This window comes from Nuphar pumila, chromosome 11 (assembly GCF_984573655.1).
Source record: "Nuphar pumila chromosome 11, dmNupPumi1.hap1.1, whole genome shotgun sequence".
NCBI classification, from domain to species: Eukaryota; Viridiplantae; Streptophyta; class Magnoliopsida; order Nymphaeales; family Nymphaeaceae; genus Nuphar; species Nuphar pumila.
Genome location: NC_143259.1, coordinates 3,795,199 through 3,806,369, shown reverse-complemented (window position 1 = coordinate 3,806,369; position 11,171 = coordinate 3,795,199). Strand labels below are relative to the sequence as shown.

Genomic DNA, 11,171 nt, shown 5'->3' with positions numbered 1-11,171 from the left:
AAAGACAGTATGCAACAAATATAACTTTACCCATTGAACTTCCAAAACTTCCAACATGATTATCGCTATCTCACCAATTTGACCATCACAGCCGTGTATAGCACTCACCATCACAATCACTTGTGGATCTCACCGTCCCAACCATGTATGCCATTGTTTTTTTTTATTGAATAGCTGAGACATCACAATGTGAGTTTTGATTGATTTTTTTTCTCTCAAAAGAAAAAATCAATGTGAGTTTGGATCCGGCACCGAATCAGGAGGGTTGTCTTTCCAGATTAAGTGCTCTCCATCCTGTTAATACAATCAGGAAGATGACAGTGACAAATCAGGCCTGCTTTGAAGGACCTCACGTCCATATATTATGATGTCTCGGCTCCTTTTTCTTTTGAAACCAAGGGACCCTCACAGAGAACCAGGTCACTTAATGGTCCCGCTTTCCGGTGAGGTAAAACTCCGGGTTGAAGACATGACCACCCAGCCTTACATGCCCTAACCGTGATAAAACAACGACAGCCCCATGTGCCGGCGGGATTCGATCCTGAGCCTTCAGCTTGACACAAGACCCTGCTGACCACATGGGTCACCACCAGTGGTATATCCCAGCTCATATTGCCCACCACTCCTGGTCTTTTTAGTCACTCCTTTCATCCTTTTAATCCAACCAGTATTTGAGGTGCAGATTCTGTACATAAATACTCTTCCTTTTCATAAGATTAAGGATGGCAGTGGACCAGGGCGAAGGCGAGGGATAAGGTCTCCACCCTCCCCCCTTCTCAAAATTCTGTCCATCCCCGCACCGGCTTTGATTTTAACCTCCATCCCCGATCTAAATGGGGCAAGGCAGGGCAGGGCCCCGTTTCTTCCAGGTCCACTGCCATCCCTAAAAATATTTTAGTTATTTTACTAACGGGGATCGGGGCTGGGAGGGATGGAAGAAGGAAAGCGTAAGTTCATCCCCGTCTCCATCCCCGTAAGGGTTTTGATTTTAACCTTCATCCCCATGTCATGTCCGCCATCGCGAGGCGGGATATAACCCTGTTTTCCTCCAGTCCACTGCCTTCCCTACACAAGATTTCAAAGCCTTAAGAATAATAGCATCATCAAGCCACTGATCTTCTCTGATCTGATGTGGCACACCTGCCTCCAAGAAATCACCATGATAATCACGAATTGCATGGGCTGCTCTTATACTAGTTGGTATGCTAACGTATGCAACTCCAATACTTAGAGTATTCACCTCTAGAGAACGTCCAGTCTGTTACCACCATTCCATAACTGCTCCACCACTTCACCTTTCTCCTTTCCTCGGCCTCCCATTCCAACTTCATAAAATTTTCTTTACAAGATTGCCGTATCTTCTGTTAAGCTTGTTGAACTGAGCAATTCTCTTTCTACCAACTTTACTAACAGCAACGCTAGCGCTGCTTATAAACAATAGTCTAGCAGTCACCATAACAATCACTTGTAGCTCTCAGCATCATAACCATGTGTACCAACTTTACCAACAGACACTAGAGCCGCTTATTGTATCATGACCAAACTCACCAGGTCAATCATGTAATGGGAAATGGTGACCTCTTAAGATAGCCATCGCCCTGATTCAACTTTTCAACAATCGCAAATAGTCTCAGAATTATATGTAACAAAATTAGAATGATCTAATTGGAATGGGATAGACAATCTGGTGGCATAAGATACTGAACTGGAATCAAGAGAAATAAACAGTAATGAATTTCCAAGAGATCCAGACAGATGGAAGAAGGAAAAATTCCTAGACTAGAACTTATGGTGACAAAAATAGGAAGATCTAATTGGAAATGGTTAGACTATCTGGTGGCATAACACAACTGAACTGGAATGAAAATAAATAAACTAATGAATTTCCAAGAGATCCGGACAGATGGAAGTAGGAAAACCTCCTTACACTAGAACTTCTAGTGACTGGAATCAATTTATAAGAGAAAACTAGTAAGGGACTAGGCAGGTGCTAATCATGTTTCCTTCACTAAAAACTTTGCAGCCTGGTCATATTGATATTTGCACAAACATTAACAGGTGCAAACATGTGGGGGCGTGCACACACACACACATGAATACTCCATGCATGCTGCCACAACACTGCCTATTTAGCGTAGGAATTGCATCATTTCTGATCTCTCACGAACATAGACCCATTAGAAAGTAGTACTTTTACTATTCACTCAATAAAATCAGTATTACATATAAAACAAGAACATGAATTCAAGCTAGGGTTTATCCTCTAGTAGGATTCAAACCGACTAAGATGCATACGACAACTGATGAACATATTCAAAATAATACTTTTGTAGCTTGAACATCATAATTACGATCACAACTTAAGCAAAAGCTGTGCAACCTAGAAATTGAAATAAAAATATTCAATGCAATTCATATTTCATAATTATTATTAAATTCTTGAGCACAAGAATGTATCCAAACAATGTTCATATTAATAATGGAATTAATTTTAGCAATCCAAGTAATTATCATTTGCAAATTTCTCTTCACATTATTGAACAATTTTGAAAATGTACCAGTGCACACAGACGGACAACAGAGCGAGCACAACTCCACAAAATTAATAAAGATGAAAATAATATTAGAGAGGAACAATGACAAGTAATAATTGAGGAAATGTCATAATCTTAACAGCAAAAGAAACTTGAGAATTTCAATCCTATGTTGGTTGTAGGATTCCCTAACTAAAGATAATCAAATGTTCCGCAGAATCAATATGGAACTAGCAAAACAGTTCATAGGTCATAATCTGGAAATTTGTCACAACAATGACCATACCCATTAGCAAGAAATATATTTTACTAGCAACCTACAAGAGATTAGATGGAGGATATCAGGGGAAATTGATGGAGAGCAAGAATGAAAAACACCTTGCTGAGAAAAGTGATTTGATTTCTATAAAGAATTGAAAGCTTTTCACTAGATATCATGGTACAAAAAGTATCACAAGCACATGCCGCATGATTTCTTTTTCAGCATAGATATCCATATCAATAGCCTAGCATTTTATATAGTGTATGGTTCACTTTTCCTGGCAAATACTTGAAAATAACAGTCTACTTGTTGTGTCCATGAAGAATTGTGCAATATGAAATGTGTGATATCATGGGTGAGCAACTGAGCATTATTTATGCAACAAGAGTATCACTCTGATAAGACCAAGAAGAAAAGCTTCTAGTTCCCTACTTTATCAAATGTACCCTCGGAAAAGTAAAGATTAGATTGAATATGCAACATTATGTTTTCGGGTGCATTTGAATACACCAACAAATAGTACTGCTGAAGGATTTGTCCCACTTTTATAAGGCTCGACCACCTTACAGAAAAAAATGGAAAAGATTCTGTCTTTCTCTGAAAGCGGCAGGACTATTTTTCCTTGATTTTCCACTAGGACAAATATTCAGTGGTCTATTTTTTGGCGCATTCAATTGTACCCTTCATGTATAAGTAGGAGAAAGCTAGACACAAACATCACCCATTGGGTTATAGACAATTAACATAGCAATAATTCCCATGTGGTTTCGTACTATTGTCTCCTATTCACAAAGCATTGCAAACAAACCAATGGTAATCTCTGAGCCATTATTGTAATAGTTGATAAGACTCAGATGCATCAATGGCAGATATTGGATCTCAAGCCTCTAATGGATGTAATGACCACATGAACAACATAGTGATATAAGCTAATAAAAAGGTCCAGATTGGTGTTTGGTAATAAACATAGAACGATGCTTGGACCTAGGAGCATAAGCCATAAAATTTTACAATAACAGGATGGTTGTAAAACAATGGATAAAACAACAAGGGGCTTTGAATTTCAAGAATGTTCAGCTTCAATGCCAAATACTGGGAGCCAAAGAAACAATGTAGCTAGGAAGACAAGATGAGAATGCTAAAAGTTAGGGAATGTTGTAAACTGTAAAAACCTAGATGAAGTAGACAGCTGCCCTAGAGAAAGCAGGTAAGGATTGTTTGACTAGGGAGAGCAATGGTAGAACTTTCAAAAGGAAATTATCTTGATTGAAGATTTTGGGTCTTTTTTGCTCAAGCTTTAGGAAGACTTTTCTCACCTAAGAAAACGAAGAAGAAAGTGTCCAACTTTCTCATCTACTCTTCCAAAGTATGGTGGTTGTTCGCTTGGCGTTCCTATCATTCTCTCCTACACAAGAGGCATGGCTGAGTAAGCCATACAGATGAAACCTCTAAAGCCAATAGATGGTAACCTTAGTAAGCAAGTTACATTCAAACAGAATACAATGCACATCGTATATGTGCCTTAGCAATCTTGGAAATGCTGCATGTTTACAAACTATATACTTCACAAACATACAAAAAAAGACAAAGGTTTCCATCATATGAACATTAATTTTTAAAAAGATTTTGAAGATGTACAAACCCAAATTGAGAAAAGTTAACAAATATTGGAGTTGGGTAGATTTTTAAGTTGGAATTGCACTGCGAAAAATTAATGGGAATTTAGTATTGATAGTTGAATACCAAAATAAGAAACTGAAAAACACTTGCTACATTAATAAAATTTAAAAATGAAACACAAGAGGAAACCCAACAATTTGAGGGGAAGAAAACTCTAATTGACAATTTTCTTGTTAGGTAAAAGTTGCAGAATTGATAGAAGTGACTAAATAATAGGAGATTTTTAGACATCATTAGGAATATTGCATAAACATTCAACAAATACGAAGACCCCCAAAACAACATAGTATGAATTTTTATCATAACCATTATTATTAAAATCAGAATATAACATTGAAATCAATAACGGTAACATTCATAATACTATTAAACACAACCAACATTACAAAAGTTTTAGAAACAGTCCCAGTAGTTTTCTTTTAAAGCAAAATTTGACCAGCACAAATATTTTCTTACACCATAGAAGGTGCGTAAGGTCCAGTCAAACAGAACTCTTCTCTTAGTCACAATTCAAATCAATAAGACTTATCAACAAATCAAAAGAGAAAAACCAAACAGTCGTGATCACAATGTGTTTATTTTGGATATCATGTCAATCTAGCATATCAGTACGTAGCCATCGAAATCATAATTTAAGGATGGGTTTGTGCAGAAGACAGCTGGAGCGATTAATAGCGCTAAATATTAGAGGCCTAAACAAATCACACGGATGAAAATTGAAAAGTAACAATGGTGATGCTATTAAAGGTCATATCTAGCTTATCAATATGTAACTATCCAAATCATAACTTATGGGTTTGTGCCGATGACAGTTTTTTGGAGGAAGAATTAGCAAAGCACTCTTAAGTTTGCAAATAAACTCCCACATACTTCCTTGGGAAACAGTTCTTTTAAAAGAGAAAGTGGTAGACAACTAAATAGAGGTCTACTATACTAAGCGAGCGTAAGTGCAGCTATGGCTACATTACTATTAAGATCGACAAATCACATATAGCAGTTAAATATGAGTGAGAACATTCAATCATGTGAAGCGTGCATCAAACCGATAATCAAGTTAATGATTACACAGTATGCAGAGAGGCTTAAGAACCAACCAGCCCTGGGTGCTAGACTAATGATTTAATGCACAACCAATCCATTGACTTGTTTAAATGACAATGAGCAAAAACAATTAAAGTTTCAAAACATGCAAGAAATCCCTCTAGAGGATCAAAAAATAAAATTACAAATTCCACACTAAATCAACATGGAATGAACCTCAAAAACACACAGACATTTCCGTATGAAGAATATTATCTAATAGCAACTATTATTACATTCTATGTACGGATGCTGATACAGAGATACAATAATTTTATGAACTATGAAGTTTTCAATATGACTAGCATATAAAGAAATATGATACAGAAAGCAAGATCGAGCATTTGCATGACATAGATCACATTGACTGCATCTACTTAAGAATTAAGTCAAAAGATGACACGAAACAAATGGTTGCTGTAAAACAAGCCCCAAGACCCAGAAATTAGCATTGTGAAATAACTAGGGAGCCAAATCCAAGGGCACTGATCAGCATTATCTCAAGCTAAAAACACGCATATTATGTAATGCAGGAGAAGTCCATTGAACGCCTCCAGAGCCAGAACTATAATAGGCGGTTCCAACATATATAAAAGTTATTCATTGCAAAGTATTTATGTAATATAGTTTTTTTTTTCACAAAAAGCAAATAATATAATTCTTAGATGCTCAGCGAATCTTAGTCCTCAAATCTATAAGGCCCATATTTGCACACATTTATGGACTTGAAGTAAAAGGGTACCCCATACCCCAAGCATATGCCTACTCATTTTGAAAAGGGCATGGAGATGACAACCTAGACCTCCTCCCCCCCAACCACACACAAGCCATGCAAAAGCTAAAAGAGGATTACTAGCTATACCTTGAGGATTATTCTTAGTTATGGAATCAGAAGAGTTCTTCCTCCTACGCTCATTATGACCAGCCAGTCTCCTTCTGCAACTCCTCTTAGAATCATCGAACTCAGAAATCACATGGAACCTACATACACAATAGATAAACCACAAGGCATGTTAAGCTATAGAAGTTTTGGCAATTAACCCAAACAAAGAAAATGGAGAAGGGGGGGAAGAAAAAAAAAGGAGAAACAGATGTCCGAGCAAATGCAGTGATAATGAAACACCAAGTACCTTCATTAAAAAAAAAAACAAATACCCAGAGAAGCTATTTCTGCAGCAAAACTTCTAAAAAGCCGGGTTACGCCCAAAATTAAATAGCGTTAAAATCGGCCTTTCACGTCCCAAAAAGGAGCTATTTCTGCAGTAAGACTTCTAATAGCCAGATGCTGACAATGGTAAAGGAACGGATAGCTTAATTAAATTGCTTTTCCATGTGTGGACCACAAAATAGATAGTCAGGTACCCAAAAAATTCGTTGCAGATCCCAAAACGGATTGCATAAACAAAGGCAATAGAAAAAACTCAAAGAGACATTTGAGAGTATGAGAATGACGAGGAAGAAACATCTCAGACGAATAGAAGCACTAAAATAAGAGGTTGGTGAAAATCGATGAGGCCAATTACAGGAACGCTAACACTAAAACTTGATCCATTAACACTATTACTTCAAGGTCACAGAATGCCTCAGCATCTTGAAGGGGAACCTAGGGAAGTGCTCAAGCATCAAAAGCAAGGGAATCACAGAGACACACCTGAGAAGTGAGAAACCCAATTCCAGAAATCTCCATGAATCGACTACCATGTACAAGAAAGCAACAAAGAAGGAAAAGAAAAACAGTAAAATCAAAATGAAGAGAAAACCATATAAAATCAATAACTAGAGAGAGAAGCTTTCTTTGGATCATATGGTAAGAAAAACTCGAAACAGAAGTGTATAAATACAAAATGCAACAATATTCTAAGAAAACACTGTGAAAGAAAAAGAACCCAAAAACTTTTTTTTATAGGCAAGCTAGGGTTAGGCGAAAGAACTCAAAAAACTTGATAACATGAAGAAGAGGAAGAAGCTAACTAACCTGAATAAATCAGGTCAAACTCTTTCCCCTTAATGACTAAAATTGCAGAAACCAACCTCTCTCAAAAAAATTGCGGAAACCAACCACAAACCCATAAAAGAAACTATTGAGAATCCCTTATAGACTCAAATCCTCAAGTGTATAATACAGCAGCACCAATCCCCAGAAGACAAAAGGAAACAATGGCGTGATCAAGTATCCATAATCACAAAACCTGAAGCGAGCAAACGCGACTAGATAGACGAGATGTACGTTTACTGCCAACTGAATAGAGAGAGAGAGAGGAACCCACCTGCTGCATTGTTGGCAAAATCGTTGCTCTAGTCCTTGGACGATTACCTTGGGAGCCTTGGAGTGCATCTCACACACCTTGTGCCTCCTGTGATACTCCTTAGCTCCCAACAGACCGACGTTGCATCCCTGCACCTGACATCTCGGTACAGGCGTCCCCATAACCGACGGTGACGATAATAATGGTGGTGGTGGTGGTGTTGGTTGGTGGTGGGGTAGGAAGGCCCTCCCCCTCTTCAGCAGAGAGAAACCGGATACTTGGGGTTCTTCTATTGGGCCCAGCTTCGCTAAACCACCACCACCGCTCGCATCCTCGTAGTAGTAGCGCTTGCCCAGTTTGAGGGTGAGAGAGTCGGAGGTGATGCCCAGTGAATGGTGGGGGAAATCGGAGGAGGCGACGAGATCGGTGGGAGTCAAGAGGAAGGATTGAGAGGTCTTGGTTTCAAGTGGGAGGAAGGTGGAGCTGTGGAGGAAGCCGTCGCTCTGATTGTGGTGGTGGTGATGGTTGAAGGCTGGTGATGATAAGTAGGAAGAGGAAGATGGCTGGTCAAAAGGAGGAAGGAGGTAGGTGTTGGTGGTGGTGCTGCTGCTCGTGCTGGGATCTTGAGAGAAATTCCATGTGGTTCGATAGTAATCGCGGTGGGGATGGTGATGATGATCGTTCTCATGATGGTGATGATGACGATCATTTCTTCCATTCTCAATGTTATCATCCATCCCTCCTCCTCTCTCTCTCTGAGGAATAAAAACAACTCTGTGCTCTCTCTCTAGCAGGAGAGAGGACCAGCAAGAGAAGGACAGATTACATTTTTGTGAACGAGAGAGAGCGAAAGAGGGGGAGTAGGGGACGTGGAGATGGTGGTGCTGGCGGTGACAGTGAGGAGGGGGACAGGCATACTATTGCTCGGCACTTCCGCAACACCCTTCTGCAGTCTCTATCCTCATTGGCTAACGAGTGGTTCACACGTGCGAGACAAAAGCAGGATCATGGAGTGGTAGTAGTAGTAACAGGGAGATGGGCGACCATTTAGAGAGAGAAAAAACGTGAGGTGGGGTGCATTTTGAATTGTTGGTCTTGTAGAGAGAGAGAGTCAATCAGTAGAGTCCCACTGCAGAGGTGATAAGACTTGAGGGCAACAGCATTAAATGCTTTCATTTAAAAATATATTATTTTTTTTAAGCATCAAATCAGCTAAAAGCATATTCTTTTTATTTTTTTTTCTTAGAATAACCCCCCTTTTCATTACTACTTGCTACATCTTTAATGAAGAGATACTGCAACTAATATGGATATATCATCTAATTTTCTATAAGAGGAAGGCCTTTTTTCCCATCAATATCAAACTAAAATGCTCTTCTGATCATAAAACCGTTGTTTTTTGTTAGTTAGTTTAACTAATGCATGTTTGGTGGAGCTTTGTTCTTTGTCTTCTACCGTTTTCTTTTTCTGTTTTTAATGAATACATGAAAAAAGGGTGTAAATTGCATGCCCAAATATTTGTTTTTTCAAATAAAAAAAGAAAAGAAAGATTTTGAAAGCTGAAAAAGACAAATATTGCAGTAATTATTTAAAGAAATCATCTGTGAAAAATGACAATAACATCTTCTGCCAACCTTTCTTTTACATTTTTTGAAGACAAAAGAAAAAAGAACAAAAAAAAGAAAGCGATGTCGTAAAGTGTGTGTGGTGAGGGGGGGGGGGACTGTTTGACTGGAAGTAGCAAGAATAGGCCTGCTCAAAAGCAGACAGCAACATTGTTTGTAGTAATTTGACGCAGCAGAAAATTCAGAAGCAGCAATTGCGATGAATTACTCATTAAGAAATTGTTTCTTTATTTGGCGTTCCTTACTGATTTTTTTTAGTTTGATCTAGATTCTTGAATGAATGAGTCAAAAATGACACAAAAATTCTTGACTTTTTGAATTCACATACGTAATACGAAGTTCCCAATTGGTTAATTAAAAAAAAAGACTAGAAAGAGGTACCCAAATCAAAGTCACCCTAATTGTAGTTGTTATGCACAATGGGAACCCATATAAGCATAGGCACAAGACCCTAGACCTGAAGCCCTATTTTCACCCATTGGTTAAAAAGAAGGACCCTTTTCCAATGGCCGGTTCATTCCATAATTGAAGTTAGTCTACTGCCACGTGTCAAAAGCACCATCTTTCTCTATCTTCTCTTTCTCACTTCTCTTTTTTTTTTTTTTTTCTCTCGATCTCTTCTCTTTCCCTCACTTCAAAAGAATAAAGCTACGAATATTTTTCTTTTCTTTAAACAAATAACCTATATAGTAGGGCCTATGTGTTTGTCACCCTAATCCCATTTATATAATGAGATACTACTACATGATAATCTGAAGAAAGAGATAATAATTGGTGATAGGGGTTGAGCCACGTTGAAACCAATTATACAAAGCCACGATAACATTTAATGTGGAAGGACTCGTCAGACAAAATGGCCTCTATCTGGAAAGCTGGGCAAGCGTGCTCTCTCTCTCTCTCTCTCTCTCTCTCTCTCACCATGGTTACTTCAAAATGCAAAAGAGATGCCTTCTTGGGTTTCAACGGGTCGGGTTTGGTTTTAACTCAGGTGGAGTCTGACTTAGCCCCAATTTTTTGGTATGATATCGGGTTTAAAACAGGATCTAATCGGATATACTATAAAAGAAACCATACCCAAATCCGATAAGAACTACATGAATCAAACTCGAATCATATCCGATAAAATAATATTTTATAAACTATACTCAGATCTATGTATTAATTGGACCTTCAGGTCCAGACCCGGGTCTTAATTGGGTAGAATTATTCCAAGTATTTCCCGCTGGACTTCTTAGGGCATGTTTGGGATCGATAACTGGGATGGGCGTTTATGGAGTTTATGCATTTGAGGAAGTGGTAACTGCTTTGCCAGCTACTGCCAAATCCATAAATACAAAGGAGAAAGGCCCTCACTTCCCATCCCAAATGCATAAACGCCGAGATTCCAAACAGGACCATCATGGGCGTTGAACCAAGATTTTACCTCGGGAACAAGGTTGTTAAATGCGATGAGGCGAAGCGAGGCGTTGAGCCTGCGCTTCGCCTCTGAGGCGTACGCCTCTCACAACTGGAATGGAAGTGAAGCGGTGGGAGGGGAGGCAGTAAGAGAAGGACCACCCGCCCAGCTGGTATGGAAGCGAGGGATATGCCGGTCGTCCGGTGGTCGGAGAAGACTGAGCAGCAGCTGCAGCACAGCAACTCCGGTGGTCGGTGGTCACAACTGGTCGGAGGTTGATGAGGGGCGCATCACAGCAACGCCTCAGTACCTTGAGCGTGCGCCTCGCCTCTGAGGTGTACGCTTCAG

At 39.1% G+C, this 11,171-nt stretch overlaps 1 protein-coding gene across 1 annotated transcript; it reads right to left on the bottom strand.

Annotated features, from left to right (window-relative positions):
* Positions 1-1,006: 1,006 nt before the first annotated feature.
* On the bottom strand, positions 1,007-8,539 carry LOC149821672 (uncharacterized). Its single transcript, XM_089981396.1, has 5 exons — positions 7,824-8,539; positions 6,419-6,537; positions 1,466-1,523; positions 1,346-1,424; positions 1,007-1,258 (listed from the first exon to the last, which is right to left on the bottom strand). Exons 1-5 carry the CDS (start codon positions 8,537-8,539, stop codon positions 1,007-1,009), a joined length of 1,224 nt encoding a protein of 407 aa, XP_089837522.1.
* Between the last annotated feature and the right edge of the window lie 2,632 nt (positions 8,540-11,171).

Bases quoted from the DNA above. Each gene is read 5' to 3' on its own strand.
- LOC149821672 (XM_089981396.1), bottom strand. From the start codon at position 8,539: ATGGATGATAACATTGAGAATGGAAGAAATGATCGTCATCATCACCAT. The intron at 6,538-7,823 runs GTGGGTTCCTCT...TTGTGTATGTAG, and splicing joins TTTTGCCAACAATGCAGCAG to GTTCCATGTGATTTCTGAGT. The intron at 1,524-6,418 runs GTATAGCTAGTA...TGATACAATAAG, and splicing joins AACTAAGAATAATCCTCAAG to CGGCTCTAGTGTCTGTTGGT.